General features: G+C 41.7%; 1 protein-coding gene across 3 annotated transcripts; it reads left to right on the top strand.

Moving 5' to 3' along the window:
• The first annotated feature begins 1,518 nt into the window (after positions 1–1,518).
• On the top strand, positions 1,519–26,684 carry DBT (dihydrolipoamide branched chain transacylase E2). 3 transcript variants are annotated; one of them, XM_061630547.1, is made up of 12 exons: positions 2,126–2,236; positions 7,749–7,813; positions 9,114–9,237; positions 10,561–10,636; positions 12,217–12,398; positions 13,745–13,872; positions 15,245–15,482; positions 17,489–17,655; positions 20,640–20,717; positions 21,438–21,629; positions 23,089–23,160; positions 24,743–26,684. In XM_061630547.1, the coding sequence occupies exons 1-12, from the start codon at positions 2,194–2,196 to the stop codon at positions 24,908–24,910; spliced, it is 1,533 nt and encodes a 510-aa protein (XP_061486531.1). In that variant the 5' UTR covers positions 2,126–2,193; the 3' UTR covers positions 24,911–26,684. The 3 variants fall into 3 exon arrangements, with proteins under 3 accessions (XP_061486532.1, XP_061486531.1, XP_061486534.1); XM_061630548.1 differs by lacking the exons at positions 2,126–2,236; positions 7,749–7,813 and adding an exon at positions 1,519–1,587 and having other exon boundaries at positions 24,743–26,683; XM_061630550.1 differs by lacking the exons at positions 2,126–2,236; positions 7,749–7,813 and adding an exon at positions 8,263–8,331 and having other exon boundaries at positions 24,743–26,683.
• Positions 26,685–27,831: the final 1,147 nt, after the last annotated feature.

Raw genomic sequence — 27,831 nt, 5'->3', positions numbered from 1 at the left:
TCATATCTCCTGTTATGGATGGACCTTGAACTTCCTCATGAGCATAGCTCACTAGAAAGCCAAGTCCCCCTATTGTGAGTCCAGTAGGATCTTTGCTGGAGTTACCTGCAAGTCACCCCCAAAGTGTGTATATATCCACCCTTAACCCAATGGCACACACACAGAAAGTAAAATAAAGAGTGGTTTTATTAAGAGAAGAAACAAGAAAAAATACAATTATTGAAAAATACATTTCTTGCAACATGCAATTAACAATGAGCAGCTTTCTAGTTATTCATTCATTCAGCAATACTAGATAGACTAAAGCAAAGAAACTAAACATATGCACGCTTGCACATCAAGCTCACTCACACAGAAAGAAAAGGAAAGAAACCCCAGAGGTGTATATACCTTTCCTGGAGAGTTGCTGGGAGTCTAAGGCTGAGAAAGAGACTTTCGTATCTAGCCCAAAGATCCAATGCTCTGCCCTCGTGTAACCAGCGCTAGATTTGAAAGAACTCACCCAAATCCTTAGCTCTGAAGTTCTGTAAATTGTCCCAAAGATGCTGGAGAGCATTAGTAAGAAAAGCAGGTGTTGGAGCCCTCCAGAAGAGGAACTGCTGACCCCTTCAAACCCATCATGTTTTATACCTTTTTCTAACTAAACTGACCCCAATGTAAACCCAATGTAAATGTCTCCAGGAAGATGTGGACATGACAGATAAGAACAATGAAAGAGTTTAGGATTTCTGGTGAAGGAATCCGTTTTTTTCCAGAAACCGTTCCCTGATAAATTCCCAGAAAATAGCTGTGATCTCCCTGCTGTAAATTCCTGATGTTTCAGATAATTATCCTGTTTTCTCCTAAAGGTTAAAATTATCACAAACAATCTTTGTTTGAAAGGAGCGCCTGATTCTTACTGGGTGACATTCCCCAAATTTCCATACGAGTTGGAAAGTCCATACCCTCAGGCTTTCAAGATATGTAGCTACTCAGAGTTCACGGAGAGGCTGTTTCCCAGGGATCTTTGCTATCACAGATTTTCCAAACTCTGGTTCACTGAGATGAATCAAAGATTAAAAATCCCCAATATTTTGTTCCTCATTACACTCCCCTCAGCCTTGTCTTCTCAATGGTAAACATGCTCAGTTTTTTCAGTCTCTCCTCACAGGGCTTTGCTTACAGATGCTCTTCCTGTATGTTATGTAGTGCTAAAGGCAAAAAGTTGTGCCTGTAGAATGTATCGGACATGGTGTGCTGCCAAAGAGTTCTGTGTAACTCGAATGCTTGTATCAATCCAGAGCCCGATTAACTACATATACACACTCTGCTGTCCTTATCACTTTACCTGACTCCGTACCTCCCCTGCCTTCCATGCTAAGCGCCTCCTCCCATCATCCATTCATTGGGCGCCGTAAAAGGGGGGAAAATATAATCTGAAATGGTCGGGGGCAGCCTTCCGCTGTCTAATTGGCTTCCGAGTGCAATTGTGGGATCCGATTGGCTGACAGGTGGGAGGGGTGTGGAGGCGTAGGTTGCCTTTTTTTCCGGAATAAGATGGCGGCAGCGGTCGTGTTGAGGAGCTGTTACAGGGCTACGGGGCATCTGGTAAGGGAGCGGAGAGCGGGCAATACAGTGAAACTCAAGGGATGTGAGCAAGGGGTAAAGAGCGGCTGCTTCTCGGCGATCCTGGTTGCTTTCTTCTCTGCAGAAAGCAAGAGAACGGGGAGGAGCTGCCTTGCAGTGCGGGGGGAGAGAATCTGCCAGTATTTGAGTGCATTGATTGTGCCGTCCTATAACGCGTACTCAAGGCAGGTTACAAGAATCAAAACGACAACTGAATCAGTGTCGCCAAAACAAGGGCTGCAATCCATCCTCACCCTGCCTGCTTTATCTTCCCCCACCCCCCAAAAAAGTGTCCAGCCTGTAACATCTTATACTCAAGCCCTGCTGCAGCTGTCTCGCTCATTTCTGCAGCCACAGTTCTCTGAAACCTTCTAGTATAAAGGCTGCCATATGCATGTTTGTGTACAAGACTTCATTCATTACAAATTTATTAATAAAATATAGTTTATAACACCTATTAGCTACGATGTCTTAATGGAACTTTCATGTACCAAGGTAGTATACCCCCTCTGGATCCCAGATGTTGGGGGCAAATGGTGTTTTTTGGACGCAGATGAGGTCACCTCTTTGCTGAAGTTAAACAGGTTTATGGTTCGTCTGTGCCTAGATGAGAGGGTCCTGGGAATCCCAGGTATGTCACTCGGTTCTGTGATGAATATTTTTTAAAGCATGTAAAAAAATAAAACAAATAGTGGGTGGCTAGTGCCTTCATGTGCCACTTGTGTTGAAGACAGAACACCAAACTAGATTAATATTGATGTGAACCTGGTCACACTCCTGCCTAGGTCACACACAGTGAATTAGTACAGATTAGTTATGCCCCATTCACACTGACAAGTTTACAGTCAGGGTAGAAAAAAGCTGGATTTCTGCTGCCCTTGAAATGTATGCTGGGTGAGTTGAGGTTTTTAATCTGTATCAGTGATCCTGAGTATAGACCCGAGTGCTAGCAGTCATTTGATAGTAATGAGCACAGAATGCAGCTGCATGATCTAATCTTGCATGTGCAGTATAAGAGCTCTTCTGAAGCCTTGGCTATGTAGCTTTGAGCATACCAACGTACACTTGACAGCAACAGATATCCCTGATATAAACTTGAATTTTAAGATGCCCCATTATCACTTCTCTGTTATAATTTTGTAATTCAGAATTTTCTTCACAAGCTCCTAACTTCTGGATTTGCCTTTACCCATGTCCAGGTTGTGGAATCTGCCAAAATGACATTGAAGTGTCTCTACTGTGGTGTCTTTTAAGTGAATGCATGATTTTAAGCCACATACTATTTATTTATTTATTAATTGATTGATATCCCACCCTTCCTCCCAGTAGGAGCCCAGGGCAGCAAACAGAAGCGCTTAAAACACTTTAAAACATCATAAAAACATACCTTAAAATACATGAAAACAAAACAACGTTAAAAACATTTTTTTAAAAAGCTTTAAAAAATATTTTTAAAGGGTTAAAAACATTATAAAAAAAGATATTAACAAGCAATTCTAACACAGACGCAGATTGGGATAGATCTCAACTTAAAAGGCTTGTTGAAAGAGGAAAGTCTTCAAAAGGCGCCGAAAAGATAGCAGAGATGGCGCCTGCCTAATATTCAAGGGGAGGGAATTCCACAGGGTAGGTGCCGCCACACTAAAGGTCCGTTTCCTATATTGTGCAGAACGAACCTCCTTTTTTTTTTTTATATAATTTTTATTCAAATTTTTCCAAAAACAAACAAAACAAAGTAAGAAAAAACATAACAATATTACAACAAAAAATGAAAATAAAATGGTTGACTTCCGATTTGTCACAAATCAGCTATAAGTATATAATATACATCAAACCTGTCCCTTAATCAGAACGAACCTCCTGATACGACGGTATCTGCAGGAGGCCCACACCTGCAGAGCGTGATGATCGACTGGGTATATAATGGGTAAGATGGTCTTTCAGGTATCCTGGTCCCGAGCTGTATAGGGCTTTGTACACCAAAACTAGAACCTTGAACTTGGCCCAGTAGCAAATGGGCAACCAGTGCAATTCTTTCACAGTGGGGTGACATGTTAGCGATACCCTGCCCCAGTGAGCAGTCTTGCCGCCACATTTTGCACCAGCTGCAGCTTCCAGACCAATCTCAAGGGCAGCCCAACATAGAGCGCATTACAGTAATTCAGCCTGGAAGTTACCAGTGTGTGGACAACAGTGGTCAGGCTATCCCAGTCCAGAAACGGCCACAGCTGTCTTTTTGCACCAGCTGCAGCTTCCAGACCAATCTCAAGGGCAGCCCAACATAGAGCGCATTACAGTAATTCAGCCTGGAAGTTACCAGTGTGTGGACAACAGTGGTCAGGCTATCCCAGTCCAGAAACGGCCACAGCTGTCTTACCAGCCAAAGGTGGTAAAAGGCACTCCTAGCCACTGAGGTCACCTGGGCCTCTAGCGACAAAGATGGAACCAGGAGCACCCCCAGACTATGGACCTGCTCATTCAGAGGGATTATGACCTCATCCAAATCAGGCAACTGACCAATTATCTGAATTCGGGAACCATCAACCCACAGCGTCTCCATCTTGCTAGGATTCAGACTCAGTTTATTGGCTGTCATCCAGCCCACAACCGAGTCCAGGCAGCAGTCAAAGGCTTGCACGGCCTCTCCCGATTCAGATGTTACAGAGAAGTAGAGCTGGGTATCGTCAGCATACTGCTGACACCTCACCCCAAATTTCCTGACGACCGCTCCCAAGGGCTTCATAGAGATGTTAAACAGCATGGGGGACAAGGTGGTACCCTGTGGCACCCCACAGCACAACTGCCAGGGGGCTGAAAGACAGTCACCCAATGCTATTCTCTGAGAGCGACCTTGGAGATAGGATCGGAACCACTGTACAGTAGGGCTCCACTTATATGGCAGGTTCCGCTCCGGACCCCCGCCGTAAAGAGGAAATCACCGCAAAGTGGAACCCCATTGATTTTAATGGGGCGCGTTGCGCGAAAATGATGCAAAAATGCCGCAAAAGCGGCTTTAAAAGAGGGGAGGAAAGCCGCCGCATTAGTGGAACGCTGGGAAGCGGAACGCCAGGAAGCGGGACCCTACTGTAAAACAATGCCTCCAATACCCATCTCACCAAATTGGCCCAGAAGGATGCTATGGTCAATGGTATCAAAAGCTGCTGAGAGATCAAGTAAGAATAACAGAATAATATTAGAATAAATAGCTTCACAATGGCCTGTGGAACTGACATTTGAGCCACTAAACTCCAGTTCTTCCAGAGATAACTCCTACACACAGCTCCCCATAAAATGCGACTTGGATTTTGGTGACTTGTATCAAGAGGTTTTGCCCTTCTTGGCTTATTCTGCCGCTCGTTTTAAAAGTAAGCATTGGATGTCTGGACCAGAAGTTCCTGAACTCTTTGTTAAGTAGATAACATGTTATCAGTGATCCTTTGTTCACAATCCAGCAGCCAGTCTTCTTTCTCCTCTCCCCAACATCTGCATGAGCAACCAGGTCTCCAAGGAGGTGTTTGCGGTTAATTAACCCAGAATAGCTATTATTTTCTGATCCCTTCATCACAATCCAGATACTGTTGCAAACAGATCCTGTGTATTACTTACAATATACAAATCTCACTATATAAGTAAATCTTAACTATGTTCAATGATCCATACACATGATGGGGGCAGGGGACAACAAATCCCACCTATTAGCTTCTTTGGTTGTGTGCATCAAAATGGGGGTTAAGATACGTTGAATTGTTTATATTATGCACTTGGTCCTCTGAAGAGCTCAGAGCAGCTTACGGTATGGTTCCCAGGCAGTCTACCATCCAAGCAGTGCTCAGTGCCAAACTTCAGATCATGTCAGGACCTCTTGCCATTTGCTCAGTGGGTCCTCAGTGAATCTACTGTTCACTGAAAGACTCTGATCTGACATTTACAGATGATTGTTAGATTCTGTGTATGTCATCTCCATTCACGATGAGCAAGGGTAATTTGCAAAGTATTTAAGCCAGCAAACTTGCATTAAACTGACTTTACTGCAAGTGCATCCTTTGCTTATCCTCACATAGCTAATTCTCATCTATACTCATGAAGATTAATTTGTAAAGCAATATGCATGTGCATAGTTAACTCTAAGCCTCTTTTATAATTCCATTGAAACCCACTGTGGACAATGTCTAGTGTATGACTGATACCTTACCCCAAAGAAAAGGATTAGGAATAATAACAACTCTGTTGTGTGGATCATGGTGTATTATTCTGATTTAATCTAATGCCTGGAGCAAGCTTGTATTCTGGTTTGGGAGATACTCTTGTGGTCTTGTTCAACTTTGGATTGTATAAAATGTTTAGACAGACGTTTACTTCATAAAGTAGTAAATATGTTCATAATAAAAGATACTGAAATAACCACCTTTAGTACTTTATTCATGGGGGGGGTACCACTTTTTAAAAGTTTGTTTGTGTGTTTCTTTAAAATATTTTTACCTTCCTCTTTAGGCAAAAAGGTTCCTAGAGTGGATTACAAGTTTGGTAGTCCCTGGCATCAAGCTTAGAATCTAAAAAACATGACACACAAGGAAAGGAAATGGGATAGGAGGAGGAATAAAGCAAGCTCAGGCACCCATTCTTAAAGATGCAGCTCTTATGGCTGCTAGCTGTGATAGAAACAGTTCAGGTAGCCTGATGGAATGGCTGCTTCTAGATGACAGTTGGAGACAGAAAAAGGCAGTCTGTCTCTTGGCAGAGCTGATGGACCACCCTTGCTTTGCTTCTGCCCCTTTGCTCTGCAGCTTGGCAGACTGGTTTCCCAATGTAAAGATTATGCCCCCCCAACATCCTTTTTATTGTAAATTCATGATGATTTGTGATCATAATGGTATCAGGGCAGCTGGTTATACATGATTCCATTTTCAATACTATTTGCACTTGTAAATGTTGAAGGGCGGCCATACTGTTTTGTTTCCAATAGTGCATGTCCTGTAACTTTTTGTAAACTGCTTAGAGATTTCATTACCATCAAACAGTATATAGATTTTGTTAAATAAATAAACTTCCTGCTGAAATCCTGTAATTCTTTTATACCTCAAATGTTCTGGTTTATTTTTTGCTCCACAAGAGTGCCCCTCCAGATGCCAGTAATGTGATAACACTGGGGAAGCATTGCATGACAGCTAATGCAGTGGAATGATGTGTGGACAGTCCAGTATAAACCCACCACTAATGCACTAGTATAACATCAATGACATATTGCAAAATATACCCCCCCAAAAAAGCCACTAATCTTGGGGGGGGGCACATTCTAGATTTTATGCCATCTGCTTTTTAAAATCTTTTTTTTTCTTTTTTAAAAGGAAACTGGACTATTTAAAAGCAGGTTTAGTTAGATTTTACTGAGGGTGGCATTGAGATACAGCCCCTGTGCAGACAATGTAGAGGGGGTGGACCTGGAATGGCAGTGGCCAGCCAGCTAGTGTCCATGTTGCCTCTGTGCACAAGGAATGATAAAGTCATGGAGGCTGAGAGTGGCACCAGCCAGCACGATCCTTTTTCTTCACCCATTGTAGAATGGCTACCATTTGGCCACATAATACATAGAACAGTAAAATGAGGCCTTAATTAGGACCAGTCAGTGTTCACAGTTTGGCATGTGACCTTTTAAGTTGCACAGGATGCTTCCTCAGGACTTACATTCACAAAATAAAGTTGAAAAAGAGGAGAAGGATATTTCCAAATGGCACCATGACGCTTGCCCACAATCTAGCATACAATGGAACAGAGTTGTCTTCTTGAAATCAGTGTGGCTTAGATATCCTGATCTGCGTTAGATTAGTTTACATGATATAGAGTGCAATCCTATGCAAAGTTACTTCAGAGTAAATCCTATTTAAATCACTGGAGTTTCAAGCAACCATGCATAGGGTTGGGCTGGAAGGGCAGTATGAAATGAGACACATTTTAGCATATAACTAAGGCTGCAATCCTACCTTACCTTGAAATCAGTGGAGCTCACTTCTGAGTAAACATGCATAGGATTGCATTATAACTTTCTTTCTGGTATAGGATAGAAGGGAGTTTGAATATTCTTTACTTGGAGTTAAAGGTATTGCAGTTATCACATTTAAACCATAACTGCCAACTTTCCCACACAGGTACCCTGTTTTCTGGATGTGCCAAGAAGATCATTTCTCAGTTTTTACTATGTGAACTACTTGAGGTATTTTGCAGGACCTGTTACATCTTTTCATTAGGAATCCCAGCAGTTAACTTTTTTTTTAATTGTTGCTTATTAGGGTGATTGGAAGACACCTTGATTTCATTTGGGAGGCTGTCCAAAATAATCATTCTCTGAGGATTATGCAGTTTTACAATGGAAAAACACTGCATTATAGATGTACCCAGTATGCTGGTGACTTCAGAACTGAACTTGGGTGCATGACTCCCTCCATGTAGCCTGCCAGTTACCTCCCACTGTTAATGAATGGATGCGATGTGATGCATCTCTGTGGCTGAGCTGAGCATCCCTCCAGCTTCTCAAAAGAAGATCTTCGTGTTGCTGCTTTGCATCCCTCCACAGCTTGTGTACCTCAGCGTAGTCTTTTGAATTCTTCCTTCCATCCAGTAATTTAATTTGAAAGTAACAAGCAAATACATGCAAATTGTATCCAACTACGAATAACAAGAATGATGTTGACATTACAATTGACTATCTGGATGAATATGTCCTTAAAAATAGTAAGCAAGCATTTAAAGTAAATATGGGGACCTTTTGGCCCTCCAGACAATGCTAAACTATAACTCCCATCATCCCCAATGAACAGGGATGATGGGTGTTGTAGTTCAGCAATATCTGGAGTGCCAAAGGTTCCCCTAACCCAATCTATAATCATTTTCACCATCTCACTGCTGATTTTAACCTGATTACGGCATTAAATTAGTGATAATTTTTTTAAATATTGTGAACAAAATTGTAGTGATTGAAACTGCAGTCAAGGTCAAATCTTGCCAATGTGAACTTTTCTTGGTTACCCTCCAAAGCTTTGTGGGATTCTGATGAGCTTGTAAGATACAAAATGGCTGCCCCTTCTGTGCTGGAGCATACTCCATAAATGTAGCACAAATGTGCATTTCCTGACATTGAAGAGAAGAGAACAGCTTCTCCTTATGTGGAGGTCTATGTTGGTTCTGAACCACATAACCCAGAGGCAGTGTAATTGGATGGTGGTTTTAACGTTTACATTTTTTGTAAAAAATTATGCAGGCCACTTGAGAAACCTTAGGATTTTTGTACCAGTTTGCACATAGTTTTGGTTAACTTCTAGTGAGCACATGATTTGTGTGAATCTGCCTTGTGAAACAAAAAATAATAATAATGAGAAAGATGCAAATAAGAACTCATGTTAATTTTAATTGTCAAAACTTTTCAAAAAATAATTCATTTCTATATGCTTTTGACATTAAAAGAAGGGAATAAAACTGATTTCAGTCTATGGTTTGGTTTTTGTTTCCTTTGCCAGCTCTGTGTCCGCCATATTAGATTGTACAGTAGCTTCCATTTGCTAAAGTCAAAATACATTTGTGGGTTTGACAAGTCTGCATGGAAGCATAGAAATCCACACCGATTGTTCAGAACAACTCTTGGTGAGTTTCTTTCACACTTAAAATGATTTGGGTTTTTTTGTTGTTGTTTGGAATGCTGGTTACACCATAAATTCCAGATAAAGATAATCATATATACTTATAGCGATCTCAATTCTCCAAGTACTAGGACTTATATAGCCAAAATGGTACCACCCAGGGGGAGGTGTTGGCGTACACTCCGCAGAGCTTGGAAAAGTTACTTTTTTGAACTACAACTCCCATCAGCCCAATCCGGTGGCCATACTGGCTGGGGCTGATGGGAGTTGTAGTTCAAAAAAGTAACTTTTCCAAGCTCTGAGATGGGTTACTAAACCATTCTGAGAATTGTAGCTCTATAAGGGGAACAGGGGTCTTGTAAACTCGCAGTGTCCTTAACAAATGACAGTTCCCAGGATTCTGTGGGGGAAAACATGACTGCTTAAAGTGGTGTAATAGTGCTTTAAATGTATTGCGCACATGGGGCCTAGAACCCTGAATAGAAGCACTCCATTTTGCCATGTTTTGTTGCAAGCCCTATAGTTTACTATTAACTTCTGTCAGGTGTTCCAGCTTTTGAAACATACACAATACTTCTAAGTTTTGAAGTCATTAACAGTACAATCTTATCCATTCTTACTCAGATGTAAGCCCCGCTGTGTTCACAGGGGCTTATTCTCACATTAAGTGTCCAGAAGATTGAAGACCTGGGCTACAATCCTAAGTACACTTATTAAACACAATGGGATTGACTTTAGGCAAACATGCATAGGACTGAGTAGCACAAAACATAATCTGAATTTTCCTGCATTATTTTACATAAAACAATGGCAGACTATGTTAACTGCAATGCAGATTCAACAAACAGAGTAATTATCAGTAATATGTTGTCTTTATCAGTCCCTTGTACAGAGCTATTCCAACATTCAAAATTTCAAATTTTGTATACAGCCAGACTCCAGTGCTGTACATACCCAGGAGTAAGCATCATTGAATACAGTCTTGGGGTAGACGATGCAGCCATATTGCTGAAGCTAAGGATGTCTGACTCTGGTTGGTGCCTGTATGGGAGACTGCCTGGAAACCCAATGTACCCCACCCTTATTTCATGATGGAAGAAAAATGGGATAGAAATGTATTAAATAAACAAACATGCATAGGATTGCACTGGCAACCAGCAACAGTTGGGACCTTTGTAGATTCCCGTACTCTTTGACTCTACTTTGTAATTTTTTAAGAATCAAACTCAGTCTGTACCTAGAGCTACTCGATGTTTGAGCATAATTTAACTGATTTTGTTTTTCGTTTTACTGTGTTCTTTAACATTTGCTTGTCTTTTTTTCTAAGTTTCACATGGCCAAATCGTCCAGTTCAAGCTCTCTGATATTGGAGAAGGGATTACAGAGGTGACTGTGAAAGAATGGTAGGTTAACTTGCTTAAGATGATCCTTCACCAATCACCTTGTGCTTCCCTAAGAAGTTGCTATAGGACAGGAAAGGATTTTTGAGTTGTTTAAGAGACAGGCGTGCAAATGAAGATCATCAGTCAGAGAGACCCCTTGCAGAATACACATAAAGAACATGACCTTTTCACTTTGATATATACAGCATTCCAAGGCTTAGAGCCTACAGTGGTTAAGGGCCTGTTCCTTGGCATCACCATTCTAATGTGGTGCAAAGAGAGCCATACAAAATACAGCCAGATTTCCTGACTTTAACTGGTGCATAGCCTAATATGGGAAGAAATGGTCTCCCAAATATCTGAAGGTCATTAATTTCAAGACTCTGTCAGCTTAAAACAGCATTCTCTGTGCGTTGGTCTAAAGAGCACTTGCACATAATTTTCGACGTTGGTGATCCAAGCCCATTTTCCATGGAAGATAGTGATGAGACATGAGGAATAGCCAATGGTCCAAAATTAGAGAAAGATGGGTATGTGGAATACCACCACGTATTTGCACAAGCCCTTTGAATCAGAGTGACTTTCCATGCACCGTACCAGGGATGGGGAATCTGTGGTCCTCCAGATATTGTTGGACTCCAGCTCCCATCAGCCCCAGCAAGCATGGCTTTCCTTGTATCTAGGCCATGAGTGTAGCTGGTTTCATGCTGTGGAACACTCTTTCCAGCAGACATTCAGCAGGCATCCTCGCTGTTAACCTTCAGATATCCCTTGAAAACGTTTTTTTTTGCCAACAGGCCTAGTAAGTAATTTTTGTGATTATTTTGTATTGTTTTATGGTATTTTATGCTTTGTGCTGCCTTGATATTTTCTGTGAGTGGATGGTATATCAATACTTCTATAAATAAATCAAGTAAATAAAATGTCTAGCGTCTATGAGCAGCTTTGCAGCTTAACAGTAGCAGCAGGATTTAGCAGAGCAGACTCAGTTATCTTTATAATCAAAATGGGATGTCTGCCCTCAGCCAAACCATTACTTGGGGTCTACCATCCTGAAAATGCACTTATTATTGTTGTTTACTGTTTGAATAGAGGCTGCCCATTAAAGTATGTTATCTGGGTGGCTTGTGGGCATAAAAGAATAAAATGCAAGATTAAAAATACAGAAACAAATATATAGCATTAAAACCTCTTAACCCACAAAGAAAGAGAGAAAACCAGTTACATATCAGACATTAAGGAGCCAGATTTTAAGATTACAAATTATTTAAAAGGCCTGGGTGAATAAAATGGTTTTCAGTTGGTGCTGAAAAGACCCTAAATCTGAAGGCGTATTGGCAGTCTTCTATATGCTTGGGTCTGGCAATCAGAGGGAAGGTGAAGGAGAAGAACTTTTTTTGGGGGGGGAAACCACTCCTAAAACATCAGTGAACCACCAGTTTGCTCAGTGCTACCCAGTCATTTATGCAATGTTTCCCATGATTCCACCTGCAGTACATATTTTGAACACACCCTACCTCTTACTGAAGGTGCAACATTACAGAAGCATAGACACCACCTTCACCATCATATACATTATGCAAGTCTTTCTTTTCTCACAGGTATGTAAAAGAAGGTGATGTTGTATCACAGTTTGACAGCATCTGTGAAGTACAAAGTGATAAAGCCTCTGTCACCATCACCAGCCGTTATGATGGCATCATTAGAAAACTCCATTATGACTTAGACGAAGTTGCCTTTGTGGGGAAACCACTAGTGGATATAGAAACAGTTGCCTTGAAAGGTAATGTTAATAGATTTTCATCATCCTTTCAGGGTGCCGTTCTGTATTAGTTCCTCAGAATTAAACGTGAAATATGTAGGTGTGGATTTTAAAAAAAAATAAACCAGCTCTTGTTTCCAAGCCTTCTAGTTGCATGAGGTTCTTCATTACATAGTGCAAAAATAAAATAAGCATTTTATATGCTTGTCCATCCACGATTATATCTTCATCAATCACTTACCTTGTGAATAGAAGCTGGGACTCAGAGAAATACTTTAGGTGAGCCCAAGGGCTTGGATAGGCTCGGTGAACTTTTTTTAAAAAACTTTGAACAGGACACTTTCATGCCGTGGCTGCGTTCAGAAGATGCAACAGGTTCTTGTTTCCTGTTACATGTGCAAGCCTTGGGCTTGAACATTCTCCCCTTTCTTCCTTCTTTTGTATTTCAGACGAAGAGCTTGGAAAGCTCTACTTTTCGTTTTAAACTAACCACTACAACATCTGAACCCTAGGAAATTGTGGTTTGTTTACATTATGGTTATTGAAAACAAGCTAGGATCAAACAATACTTTTAGATCTGGGCTTGTTCTCATAAACAGACCACAGTTCCCGGAGTTCATATGTCACAGAGAACTGTGGATGGTTTGAAATCAGGAAACAGAAGCTTCCAATCTCATTCTCCTGGCATGCAAAGGAGGAGGAGGGGGGATAGTGAAGTGTACAAGACTGAGGCTTGCTGCAGCTCATTCTTATAGTTCAGTTTAGTTTATTGCACAATGGCCAACCAGGCTTTTTGCATATACAACAAAAAGATGTATACCCCCCCCAAAAAGGCAGATTAAAAACAGAGAATAAGATAAGTTGGTTATATAAACATACCAAAATAGTACAAAGATTACTTAGTATATTCGTATAGTGGAAAACTATGGTTTTCACTTCATGTGAACCCAGTCCATATCACAAATTACTTGTGAATGTTGCAAAAGCTGTTTGCTGCATACTGTGACACAGGGCACTGCCACTGGAGAAACACACAGTGCTCTTGGAGGCACGGACATAGTTGTCCAAGTTATTGCATTCTGGCCAGAGATGCAGAGAGGCTGAGGGCTGACTCATACTTAGCTGTAGCAACTTGGAAGCCACCTCCCTCTGGTGCTGCCCCACACCACTCCAGTGAAGTGTAAAGGAAGGAACCACATGCTCCATGTTGACACCTAAATGTGTAAATAGTCTCATATAACGCATGCTAAAGCTTAAACCAAAGAAAACGGGTCACTTTGACATTTAACACGCTTTCTCTGTTTTGTGCCCGCAACAGCCGTTTTCATTGCTGTTTCAGAGTTAAGGCCTTTGTCTCCAATCTGCAGATGTAGCATCTGAAGAGGATGTTGTGGAAACGCCTGCCGTGTCACATGAAGAGCAGACCCACCAGGAGATTAAAGGCCACAAAACCTTGGCCACCCCTGCTGTTCGTCGCCTTGCCATGGAAAACAATGTGCGTTTATTTTGTACTGAAACAGGCTGTCTTGCAGTTGATCTCTTCTTGTGAAGGGACGAGGGATGCAAGTGCCCAGTAAAAAGCGTTCGTAAAAGAAAGAATGTGCTAACATAATGGCTGGTCAGAGAGGGTGTTGGCACATGGTAATAGTTGGCAGCTTCTTTGTGGCTGAAGGTGATGCATTGCCCTCCTGTACGTTAGTGACTCATTGCAGTTTGTAGTGTTTATGCATCCCATATTGTGGGCTGGGCTTCACAGCAAGCTCCACCCACCACATGGTATATGATGTCAAACGCAGTGGGGAGGGGGAAGGCTTGCTGGGGATTAGTGTGGGACGAGAAGCTCCATGGAGCAAGCACATAGAGGTTCCCAAGGACTGCTTGCAACTCTCATGACTCGATGAAGTGACTTGCATGGTTAGCGCCAGAAATTTGAAGCTGCGAATTTCTTGGGTGGAACATGTCCGTCGCAACAAGAAGTCTTGGCAGTATAGGATATGGGCATGTGACCTTGTGCCATTGGATGAGCAACTCCTTTCGAAGCAGCACTGGAGCAGTGCTATGCTAAAGGAGTTCTTTGAATCACAGACAGGGTATCTTAAGTATGAGAAAGTCATCATGGTCCATCTTTATAAAATCAGAGTAGCAAGGCAATGAGAGGTCATCTAGTCCAATCCACTGCCAATACAAGAAATTATAGCATTCCTGAGAAGTGGCAACCCAGCCTGTCTGGAAGAGAGTGGGCCACCTTCCAAAGCAATCTGTCCCACTGTTGTGTAGTACATACCATCAGGAAGTTCTTCCTAATATTTAATCTAAGTAATTTTTTCTGTAATTTGAACCCATTGTTTCGGTTCTTACTTTCTGGAGCAACAGAAAACAAATTTGCTCCGACATCTGTGCGGCACCCCGTCAAATATTTAAAGATGGCTGTCATTGTTGCCCTTTAAATAATCTCTTCTCCAGGCTTTTAGCATTCTCAGCAGAATTGTGTGGGGATCTTTTTCACAGCACATTTCCTGTGTGGCCTTGAACAAATGTGTTTTATTTTTTTAAAAATGGGAGATAAATACCATTTTGTTACCTAATGCTGTTTAATTAAACATTAATGTGTACACTAAATTAAGGGGGTATGAGGATTCCTGGGGGGGGAATTCTGGGTTCACACTCACTTAGCTTTCAACATTCCGCCAATATTAGGTGCTTCCAGATTACTTACTGGGCACATCCAGATGCAGTGTTAATTAAGGACCTATAAATGTTTGCGTAGACTCTTCAGATGCTTCCCTTTTCTGCTTTGTCAGACATTTTCTTTCTTTGTAATCCAGTTCAATATCTTTTTTCCTACTTCTGCTCTGTACGTTTTTCAGATTAAACTAAGTGAAGTTGTTGGAACAGGGAAGGATGACCGTATCCTCAAAGAAGACATTCTCAATTACTTGGCCAAGCAAACGGGGGCTATTTTACCTCTTTCGCCCAAACCTGCAATTATCGCACCTCCATCCAAATCGAAGCCTGCAGCAGACATGACAAAGATGCCAAGAATTCTTGTGCCCATATCCAAACCTGTAGAAATGTCAGGGGAAGATAAAACAGTGACTTTATCAGGTAACGACCCCCCCCAAATATTTGTCATTGGCAACTGAAAAAGTAAAAGATTCATATTTCTTTCTTCATTCGTACTGAAGCATACTGCTAGTGGTTTTGCTTGTAATCCCAGCAAGATATTGAAAGATGCTCTGCAAGTTTTATTATTTATTTATTACATTTATATACCGACCCATAGCAAAAGCTCTCTGGGCAGTTTACAGCAATTAAAAACATTAAAAACAAATATACAAATTTTAAAACACAAAAACAATTTAAAAACAAAAAATTAAAAACACATGCTAAAATGCCTGGGAGAAGAAGAAAGTCTTGACCTGGCACCAAAAAGATAACAGCGTTGGCTCTAGGCACACCTCGTCAGGGAGATCATTCCATAATTTGGGGGTCACCACTGAGAAGGCCCTCTCCCTTGTTGCCAGACTCCCAGCTTCCCTCGGAGTAGGCACCCGGAGGAGGGCCTTAGATGTTGAGCATAGTGTATGGGTTCATGTTGGGAGAGGCGTTCCATCAGGTATTGTGGTCCTAAGCCATGTAAGGCTTTATAGGTTAAAACCAGCACCTTGAATCGAGCTCGGAAACATACAGGCAGCCAATGCAAGCGGGCCAGAATTGGTTTATATGTTTGAACCGTCTGGTCCCTGTTACCAGTCTGACCGCTGCATTTTGCACAAGCTGCAGTTTGCGAACCATCTTCAAAGGCAGCCCCACGTAGAGCACATTGCAGTAATCTAACTTGGAGGTTACCAGAGCATGGACCGCTGAAGCCAGGTTATCCCTGTCCAGATAGGGGCGTAGCTGGGCCACCAACTGAAGTTGGTAGAAGGCACTCTGTGCCACTGAGGCTACCTGAGCCTCAAGTGACAGAGATGGTTCTAGGAGAACCCACTAGCAGCATCTCAGTCTTGTCTGGATTGAGCCTCAGTTTATTAGCCCTCATCCAGCCCACTGTCACAGTTTAGTTACAAGTTTTAGTTACAATGAGCTCAGTTCTCATGTCAAAATAAACATGTTCACCCTGATCTAACAAAATATACAGTATCTATGTGCATAAGGGGGGTGGGGTTCTGCTCATGTAGCTAATGCAGATCTAGATCACAATGCTCATCAATTAGGGAAAGATTTTTGGTATATGAAAAAAAAAGCCCCTGTGAACAAGCTGGGTGCACCTTTTGATAAACATGTGCATCCCCACCTACGGCCAAGAGAGCTGAGTGTGGCAGATAAATCCAGATCCCAGTCAATATGTGAATGGTAATGCAGATGAATGCTTTGAGAAAGTGCATTCAGAAGCTGATGCACATGGAAGCTTCAAGGGATTGGCAGATCTGCTTCCCCCATCCATTCCCAAATTAATCAGGAGTAACTGGATTAACTTCCTGACTTCCATAAAATTAACCCAGATGCTATCTCGGTTAGACTTTTAAGCCCCGGTATACAGTGATATCATGACCATGTGACAAGGCCCTGGAGAACAGCACCTTGTTGCAGTGTAAGGCCAACACTGTATTACTGCTATTGACAACCCCACTACTTTGCGTTACTTACTGGAGGTGATGGGGATGGCTCCCTTCACAGCCTGAATGCCCCACCATGGTCTCAGGCAATAACAACGGTCACATGTAGTTTGCAAAAGGGCATTGATCAAGTTCACACTCACTTAACTTCAGCAGCACTACAGAGTTGGATGCCTCTGATCTGTTCACTGGACAAGGGCATCCTTTGTCAGTTTCAGCTTACTGCAGTCTTCTCCAGATACAAGGGAAAACCTTTTACCATAGGGCTTTCCCACACAGCTTCTCCTATGTCCTACTGTGCTGCTGTGTGCAATATGTAGTCTTTTCAGCAGTTTATGTCTAAGTCTGAACCACTTAGAGGTTGTTGTTGTCGATTGAGCAGCGTATGCATTTTGTAAAATAAATAAATTTGTAAGATGGAAAATAAGGCAGGAAATCAGCAAATCACAAAGTTTTTTTCCTAGTTTTTTTCCTTCTTTTTCTTATTTCCAGGATTCCAGAAGGTAATGGTGAAAACTATGACTGCTGCTTTGAAAATTCCTCATTTTGGTTATTGCGATGAGATCGATCTCACACAACTTGTCCAGTTGAGAGAGCAGTTGAAACCTGTAGCACAAGAACGGGGGATTAACCTCACCTTCATGCCCTTCTTTTTAAAGGTGAGGCATAACAGCATACCTAGCTAATGTGCAAAACAAGAGGATTTTTTCCCCCTAGCCCAGCAGGGATATTTTGCAGCACTGGCCTATGAGCTGATTTTGCTGTAATGTTTATCCACCAAGACTAGCCTTCGCCAACATGGTGCCCTCCATATGTTCTGGACTACAGTAGTGCTGGCGGGGGATGATGGGAGTTGTAGTCCAAAACATCTGGAGAGCACTACATTGATGAAGGCTGCCCTAAAGTAAACTCTAGGATCTAGAGGAACATACATGAAAATATGTTACACAAGAATGTGAACAGAAGGGAGTAGAAAAAGAGGAAGGCCAAACAAGAGATGGATTGATTCCATAAACGAAGCCACAGACCTGAACTTGCAAGATCTGAACAGGGTGGTTTACAACAGATGCTATTGGAGGTCGCTGATTCATAGGGTCGCCATAGGGTCGTGATTGACTTGAAGGCATATAACAACATGTGTGTGTGTGTGTGTGTGTATATTTTTTTTTTTTCCTGCACAGCTATCAGCATCCGCTCAACAAATAATGTTTGATTGTGTATACAGTGTGGATGGTCAGCTAGCTATACCGTAACTGGCAGATTGCACAAGGTTTTGGTTTTTTTTAAGACTGGCTCTAAATGATCGGCTTATTCTTGTAAATCACTTAGAAGTTTTATTACAATAAAGTGGTATATAAATTTTGTTAAAATCCTAAAGGTGGTATTCAACTAAAACGTTGCACTAGTGCAACAAGATTTTCCCCCTCTCCTTCCCCTGGCCCGTGGGCATCACACGCTGTAGCCAAATCTGCTCTGGATGGTTGGGGGAGGAGATGGGGCAATCGTTCCATTGCACAATGAGAAATCCTTGCACTGGCGGAGCAATCTGCTCAGCCCTACATTGGCTACAACCCTAAATATATTTTCCTGGAAATAAGCCCTGTTCATTCCAGGGGAGCTTGCTTTCATGATAGAGGGAAATGTTAATAGTTGTGCACACAGAAGGTCAAGTACACGTCACCAAAACTGGTTTCAGCATTTTGGGGCCCTCCAGACAAGGGACGAAGGTGGTGAAATGCACAAGCAGGGAGCACCTCAACTCCTTAGCAGTGGTCATATTGTTGGCGGAAGGGTGGGGCATAATGAAATCCACAAGGCCTGACTAGGACCAATTTCAGCCAAATTATGGCCCCATAGTCTTTTATAAAGGGTAGCTAGGATGGCCAAGACAAAAGGTAAGAGGACCATGACCCTTCTGGCCCTCGTATAATTTAGGCACTGCTCTTCTGCACAGATGACTCATGTAAGCCAGCCAAGTTATATTGTGCAGGCCCTTCATATGCCATTTTGGAACTTGTTTCTTTCAGTTAAGCAGCAAGTCTAGTGACCACAGATACCATATGATCTCTTTGCTTGAAGGTTTTGGCCAGCTCTCTCAGACCTGTGCAGTGGACGCCTTGACAGTCCTCAGAACTCCAGCATCTTCCCCACTTTGTCACCCTCTGGAGCCAGCCAAGTATATCATTGTTGCTTCAGATCAATACTGGCCTTGGATAAACATTTAGCAAAGACATGCCCTTACTTGAGGCATAAATAACTGCTGCTATTATTGCAGTACTTGCTCTCCAGCTGGAGGCTGGGCTCTGTCCTTGGCTTATTCTGAAGCAGCTGTTAAGACTTCCTGGACTTGTTATCAAAACATAAAATAAATGGTAACTGGGCAATGCAAGATTCCTTTTCATGACAGCATAGTATACTACAGCATGCTGTCAGAAACAATGAACTTGCATCCTAAGCTCATGCTGTCACTACAAAAGACTTGTAAATAGTAGGTTCAACTAAAGTTTTTAGTTGGATCACTGAGGCCCAATTTTAATCAGTGGGGTTGAGTACATGTTTACTTTTTTAGATTATTTTGGTTCTGGTATATATGTATGTAATAGGACATGAAACAAAACTAAAGATTGCCTTTTGATGCGGCATGGTATTTTTATAGCTCTAACTTACGGATGTTTACTCAGAAGTAAATTCCACTGACTTCAGTGGGGCTTACTCCCCTGTAACACGCATAGGATTACAGCCTTAGTTTATTAAATTGTAAATTTGTTAGACTCTCCAGCCATCTGTACCAAAGTTTTGGTAATACACAAATGTGTTGGATTGTAATTGGTTTAAAGGGAGATAATTAATATAGTAAAAATTGTATTTTGTTTTTATGTAAACTGTCCTGGGAATTTTTATTGAGGGTTGATATGGAAATATGAATAATAAATTATGAGAGTCCTTTCTTTGGTAGGCATCCCTCCTTGTTACAGGCTGTTACGCTGACAAAATGCTGTTGTTGTTTTTTACTTATCCTTGGCTGCAACAGGGAACTTTTTCTTTTCGTTACTGAATTCTTTAATGCTGATAAGTATGTTGAAAAATATAAGGTATAGTCATGGTCCTCTTTCAAAATGCAGTCCTTTTCTTTTTGTCACAAGTTGCTAGCCAGAGAAAATCTAATGTGCTTCTAAGCACATTTAATTACATGAGGAATGTGACTTTGAATATTCTCTCTCACTCACTACAGTATATGTATTGGAATCCAGTTGGTAGCTTTGAGCTCACAGAAGGGCTTTTGATCCAGTGGAGATATCCACTAATGGAAGTAGAGGGGAGATGACTTTTGCTGATTCCCTCTTACTCCAGAGAGATGGAAGACCTGCCAGAACAGGGTGGAAGGTGGTGAAGGGGGCTGCAGTAAGAAGGGGAATTAGTAAAAATTGCCTCCCCTTCTCTTCCATTAGTAGGTATCTCTGTTAGATCAAAAAGCCCTACTGTGAATGCAAGGGCAGCAATCAGATTCCACCCTATATCTACATCTGTCTACATACATCCTCACACACATCCACACACAGGCTGTGACACACGGTTTTTGAGGCATATAGCTTCTTGCTTTGACTGCTAGCATTAATACATTGTCTTTTTTAATGTTTAACAGGCTGCTTCTTTAGCCTTATTACATTACCCTATTCTTAATGCTGCAGTGGATGAAAACTGCCAAAACATCACTTACAAGGTTTGTATACAATAATGAAGACAATTTACGTTCAGTTGCCAGTGATCTCCAGCTTTGCTTAGTTTTAAAAAGATTAGACAGAGGGATGTTTAAGTCTGTACTGCAAACGAAAGCAGTTCATATTTCTCCACTGTAATGTCTCCAGCAGCAGTTTGCTGTCAGAGCAGCATACATGGTTCCTCCCCCCCCCCCATGACCCTGTGAGGCAGTCTGAGAGATAGCAATTGGTCTATTGAACATTTGGTGGTGGGCTGGGGATTTGAATCCATTTTTTCCTGGAGCTCTAGTCTGAGTTAAAGTTACTGGGCTGTATGTAATATTACATGAGTGGAAGTCTGATAGTGGAATGGAAGAGATAGTGGACATGTTGGACATGTCCAGGGAACACAGAGAGAGCCTGATGCTTCCTTTCATTTGAATATAATTTTTATGTTAAGTTTTACAAATGATGTGCATTTCTGCTTACTCTTTTTTTGGTTTTGCCAATATATTTGCAAAAATATTTTTTTATTTGATATAACTTACTATATAAAAGACGTTCCCAGCCTCCACCCCCAGATACCAGATCATTTAATATATCTTGAAGAGAAAACTAAAAATACTTAGTGACTTACATTGCCTGGAACAAAGATAAATATTTTTGTAACATACTGTTTTCTGTATAAACTACTTGGCTTTGTTAATTTTTTAAAATCTCTGAATATATATATATATTTCTAGGCTTCTCACAACATTGGAGTTGCTATGGATACAGGACAAGGCTTGGTTGTCCCCAATGTGAAAAATGTTCAAGCTTGTAGCGTGTTTGAGGTTGCTTCAGAATTAAACCACCTGCAAAGCTTAGGGTCTGCTAATCAGCTGGGAACAAATGACCTCACCGGAGGAACGTTCACACTTTCCAACATTGGCGCAGTGAGTTGAAATAATATTTAAAGTCTAGCTCTAGCAAAATAGCTATTCACATTGCTTTAAATATCACCATGGCACAAACGTTTCTCCCATTTGGGAATGGGGGGAGCAGGACTACATCCTTGGGAGGAGTGGGGCAGATCAATGGTTAATTATTTATTTAAAGTATTTTTACCCCACTTTTCAGCCCAACAAGGCTCCTACAGTGACTTGCAAAGATCAATAACATTATTAGGCTTACAAATTAAAAGACTTAACGAGAAATAGTGGGGAGAAGAAAGACAAACTCAAGCAGTAGTTGTTCGTTACAAAGTAACACACACGTGCGCGTACAGAGTAGATGGACCTCCCGCCACCATGGCTGCTCACGTTCAAAAACAGGTTCAGCAGATCTCGGAGAAAGACCCTTGCAGCCCAACCTTCTGGAAGTTACTCCGGTATTAGCAGGAAGTTCTTTGCCTTACAACAGGAGACCCCCAGGCCTGTTTTCTTTGGATCTCAGGACTGTCCCTAAGCTACACCCCTTGCTGTGCCCTCTTCTTGAGTGCTTTTGCCTGCCTGGGATGTCTTTTTGAATTGTGATGATTGCCTTCTGCTGGGTGAGCTGAAGAGATGTCTTTGAGAATGCATGTGTTAGAAACCTCTGGATTTTGCATGGCTGGAATGTGGCCTACTGTACAAAAGCAAGAGTTGGATTAATTGCTTTGTCAACTTTTGTCTTTGGCTCCACCCACCACTGGCATGTGGCCCCCAAAAGATTGTGCACAGGGAATGCTGCTCTCTGGCTGAAAAGGTTTTCTCATCCCTGCCTTATAGATTGGAGCCTTGTCCTGCTGAGGCCCTTCTGAGATCTGCCGACACCACTCCCACTACATCTGGGGTGGGGAATCTGCGACCCTCCAGATGCTGTTGGACTACAAGTCCCATCATCCCTGATCATTAATCTTACCGTCTAGTTCTGATGGGAGCTAGCTAGAGTCCAGCAACATCTGGAGGACCACAGGTTCTTCATGCCTAGCTTAGATGGTACCCACCACTTGCAAGGTAGATGGTCCTGCTGCTCTTCCTCACAGGACAGTGGATTGCAATGGTCTCTTTGGTGGGTGGAGGAGGGGTTCAGCCCAGCTGGTGAAAAGAGCAGCAAGCAGAGGGCAAAGGTGGAAGGTCACCTTGCTGTCTACTGTTGCTTCTCTTCCTCGCAGGGTAGTTGATACATGAGAGGAATGTATGGGCCTCCCCTTAAGAGCGGTGCTGTTGTGTACATGTGGTGAATGCATGTGGCAAAGGGGGAGAGAGCAAAGATGGCTCAGCTGAGCTCTCTGTGCCCATGCACAGCTGTACCCACAGGTGCGCATGTATTTGGATTGTTCTCCCAGTCATTCACTTAAAGGTTACCTAGTGCAGATATCTTCCAAAATTATGCTGGTTTTCACACTGATTTTTTCACTTTTTTTTTTTCTAGATTGGTGGTACCTATGCGAAACCAGTAATACTGCCTCCTGAAGTAGCTATTGGAGCTCTTGGAAAGATACAAGTATGATGATTTTTAATTATAAAAATACAATTTCAGTTGTAATGAAACAAGATCTGCCTAATGAAAATGATTGGCTTTATTGCTTCCTTACCATCTTCAATTGTATTGTAAGAGCACTCTGCAAACATTTTTTTTGTTAGTATCAGCTAGATGCTTATTTCACCCTTCCAAATAAGTCTAGCAAAGTTGATAGACCAAACCTTCTCTGCCTGGTCTCCTAAAGGCAATTATTAGATGACAAGGTGAGTACAGGTGGTAACCAGTCATGACTGGTGGTGACCAGAGAGAGTTCCTTCTCAGTGGTGGCACCCTGTTTATGGAATTCCCTTTCCAAAGAGGCCCACCTAGCACCAACATTGTTATCATTTTGGTACCAGGCAAAAACATTTTTATTTTCCCATGCATTTTAATGTATTAATGTATCATACATTTATGTTATCTTATTTTTGTAAATTGCCCTGGGCATTCTGTTGAAAGGTGGTTATAAAAAACTTTTAAATATGTATTATAAAAGCCTCCCCCCCTCCAGAGGAGATGTGGAGGATGGCAACACAGGAGAGGGCCTTTTCAGCTGAAGCCCTTTGGTTGTGGAATGCTCTCCCTAAGAAGGCCTGCCTGGCATTGTCTTTCCATGGGAACGCAGAAAACTGCCTTATACCAAGGTAGATCATTGGTCCTTCTAGCTCAGTGTTGTCTACAGAGACTGGCAGTGGCTCTCCAGGATTTCAGACAAGGTTTTCTCCCAGTCCTTTTTGGAATTGCTGGAGATTGAACCTGGGACCTTTCGTATGCAAAGCATGTGCTCTACTATTGAGCCTCAACCCTTGCCACTACCTTTTCAGCACCAGGCTAAGACTTTTTTTCCCCTCCCAGGCATTTGATTGTTGATTTTTTCTTTCTGTTCTCTTTCTCTTTTGGGACTACCTGTTAGCTTTGTATTTTTATGCTGGGCTGAGGGGGGGCGTTAAACTGAGAGGCTTCCTGTTGGTTGTCAAATGTGCAGAGGGGAGTCGGCAGTATCCTTGCTGGTGGGGGCAAGCAGAAAACCCAGAAACAGAGTGTTCCGAGGGTGGGGAGGGAGCATGGCTGAGCCAACCCAGGATCCATTGGATCATGAGCTGGTCTTGCTGCCACTGCACTAAGACGCTGGGTCCGATTGTCCATCCTTTGCTCCTGCTGTGGTTGCTAGGAGGGATTGGGCTGCAGATGAATGCTTGCTCCACAAAGCTCCACCGGCAGGGGCTGGGGATTTGGATGGCACGCTATGCCCGCAATCCTAAACACACTTCCTAGGGTGTAAGCCCCATTGGAAAGAATGAGAATTATTTCTGAGCAAATATGCATAGGATTGTGCTGTAAAAATAATTATGAGCATTTCTCTTTTGTGGATTGTATGTCTAGAGGTCTTTAGAAAATATCTTGCAACCATCTTCTGAGCACTGGTTTGATCAATTTTGTGAGACAATCTTTCGGAATTAAGAGGGGAAACTCTGTAAGCAGGCAAATTTCAGGGACTATTGCATGGCCAGGGCAATGTCAAAAGTTGTATTAGTACTCTGTTCTTTTGTTCCTAAATTTCTAGGTCCTTCCTCGGTTTAACAGTAAAGGTGAAGTCTTTAAAGCACGGATAATGAATGTAAGCTGGTCAGCCGATCACAGAGTTATCGATGGTGCAACCATGTCCCGTTTTTCCAACTTGTGGAAATCTTACTTGGAGACCCCTGCTTCCATGCTGCTGGATCTTAAATAAAGAAAACAAATGGGTGGACACATCTTTTTACATTTTGGAACAGCTGTCAAGCTAGCTATGCTAGCAGGTGCCCTTAAATACTACATTTCATAATTCATGGTTACAATGCGTGATCAATAGGCCTTTCGGATCACTCGTCAGTGTACAGATTAGCCATTGCATTTGTCTAGTTGAGTAGATTAGTTTGTAAATTATTTGGCTAGAGGCTGTCATAGGGGATGGAATGGCTTTTTGGTAAGGTAGTGGGAAATCTATGATGATAAAACATGCTGTATTCCACTAGACTGACATTGCCAGATGAAGGCTGCTAGTGTTTGTTTTTTAAATTGCTTCCCTTTTTGTCAGAATTTATTCCTGATTGGAAACAGGAGTTTCTTTTGGACAAAACTAAAGGGATGTTACAAAATGTCTGATGCAACAAATGCACAAATCATGTTTAAAAAATGCTTTTGTTTTGCTTATTTTATGAAATATATAGGGATAGCCTTTCCTTGGTTAATGATGCTAACTTTCCTTTTTTCTTTTTCTAATGTCCTTTCTACCTAAAATAATTACTGTAATGTGTGAGGCAGCTGTCAGTTAATGGGAAGATCCTCAAAGTGTCCAACAGCAGTTTCTAAAATCTGCAGCCCATGCAAGCACAGCTTTAATTACGGAGTTATACGTGAACAGCTTTTTCTCCTGTAAAGCAAGGCTTCTGAAGTATCCAAAGAATCTTGCATTTGGACAGTCATTGGTGCTCAATATCAAGATGGTACGGATGGGTATGCAGTGTGAAATCTAATGAATGTAACAGAGCGGTCTACGGAAGAGTCATAAAATTTGTTAATGGCCAATTCATGCCTTTTGTTTATCCATGTGAGTAGAGGCCTGAGGATGGCTGGGGCTGGAAAGGCAATTGGGGGACTATAAGGGGGAAGTAAAGGCATTCAGTAGAAAGATGGTTTCCCATTTACATGAAATAAATACTTTGAAGAGACATCGGGCTCCAAATATGTTAATGGTTAAGTGGCTTCATTTGAACATTTCCCACAGCACCATAGGGATTCACACACCGTTTTTCTGCATGCTCATCTAGAGGCTAAGGGTTGGATCCAACTATTCTGCACCCTGATTGGCTTCTGTGAGTGCAGTGGAACGTCTCTTCCCTGGCACCCTCCCCAAATCTGCTCTGGGGATTACCCAAACCCTCCGGAGCAGATTTGGAGGGGGTTAATGGTGAGGGGGCATGCTGGGGAAGGAGAGGGAGGGGAAGTTCTGTGGCACTTGCAGAATGACTTAGTTGGATTCAACCCTTAATGTATTGCGTGGGCTGGATGTAAGAGCAGATAAAACCTCAGATGCAAAGAGAAAAGGGTTTAAGACAGCTAATACATAAACACGCGGCTCTTTAGCAAGATTAGAAGTGGTCTTAGAGCATGCCTGATTAAAGGCTGTAAGTGACAGAAACTACTATGCACTTTTAAAGGAAAAAAATAAGCTTCCACAAATAATATGGGAAATAATCAAATGCACGCACACACAATGCTTATTTTCAAACAACATTATATCCTCACTTTGAAGGTTATTTGGTTAAACATCACTATAAACTCCTAATTTGTAGAGTCTGTAATTTTTTAAAACAACAGCAACACTACCCTTGTAATATATAATCTGTGAAAAGAAAGTTGAGGTAAAATATCTCAAATTAAAGACCCTTTCCTGTCTTTGTTGGTCTGAGGATCAGGGGAGAGGGATGTGAAGTGATACTCATGTCTCTTGTAGATCCATGAGGAACTTTGTATTAGCTTTAATTATTATATTAAATAATTAAATTATTATATTCTACTTTAACATTTCTTTGAAATTGTTTTCTATTCTTTAATAAATCTTGTTTTATTATAACCTTTGTGATTTTAGACTTTTATCTGAGAGCATTCTGTGGCTTTAGATCTACAAAGAACATAAATCCACCTCCCTGGATGTGGGCCTGAGTACCCACCATTAGTCTCCTCATGCGAATGCAGCAGTTTGAGCTCATTTGCCAAAATAGTTTCTTTCAATTAAATATTTTCCATAGCATTAACGAGATTCATACTCCCTTTTAACTGCATGAAATGTAGACTGACTATATTGTGTGGATGTAAAATCAAATACCAGAACATAAGTGTTTCAGATAAATAACACAGAGACACATGGCTATTTGGCAAGATTAAATTTCTTGAAGGAATGAACAGCAGTGGATGGGAGTATCAAAAGTGGACATGAGAAAGATTGGGAGGTCACCATTTTGGGATACTGCAAGCTGACTGATGCAATGCCAGTTTTTCTCTGTTCCTGTTGTCACTTCCTTTTAATGAAGCAAACTGTGATAGTATTTTACAACAGCAGTGCTTTTAAAAGGAGAAGAAGTCCTGGACATAAGACTTTTTTAAAAATTATGTTTTTACCTTGCCTTCCTTTCACAAGGCCACTAAGGCAGCATACATGTGGTTCTCACATGCCCACCCATCCAGGCACTCATCAGACCCAGACCTGCTTAGCTTTAGCAAGGTGCTGGCCTCATATGCCTTTAGTTCAGACCATACCCTAAGACTTCAACATCTCCCTCTTTCCACAGCATGCAACCACCTTCATGTGATTGGCAGAGATACAATTTAGACAGTTTTTAAAGGATTAGACAAATTCATTGAGGATAAGACTATAAATGGCTACTAGTCATGTTGGCTGTAAGCGAGGGGTGTGCATCAGATTCAGACAAATCTTGAGACATAGTAAGATGACTTGGAGGTATTTGGGGCTTGTCAGAGGTGACGTGGGATCTTTACAAGGTACAAGTCAAAGCAGGGACCCCTTAAGTGCTTTGTCATACCTCAGAAATCCAGGTGTCAAAATAATGCTGCAGACAATTGTCTGTTGAAAGCAAGAGTACCATAACAACA

Source organism: Rhineura floridana, chromosome 6, assembly GCF_030035675.1.
Source record: "Rhineura floridana isolate rRhiFlo1 chromosome 6, rRhiFlo1.hap2, whole genome shotgun sequence".
NCBI lineage: Eukaryota > Metazoa > Chordata > Lepidosauria > Squamata > Rhineuridae > Rhineura > Rhineura floridana.
This window is presented reverse-complemented; position numbering and strand designations above follow the sequence as displayed.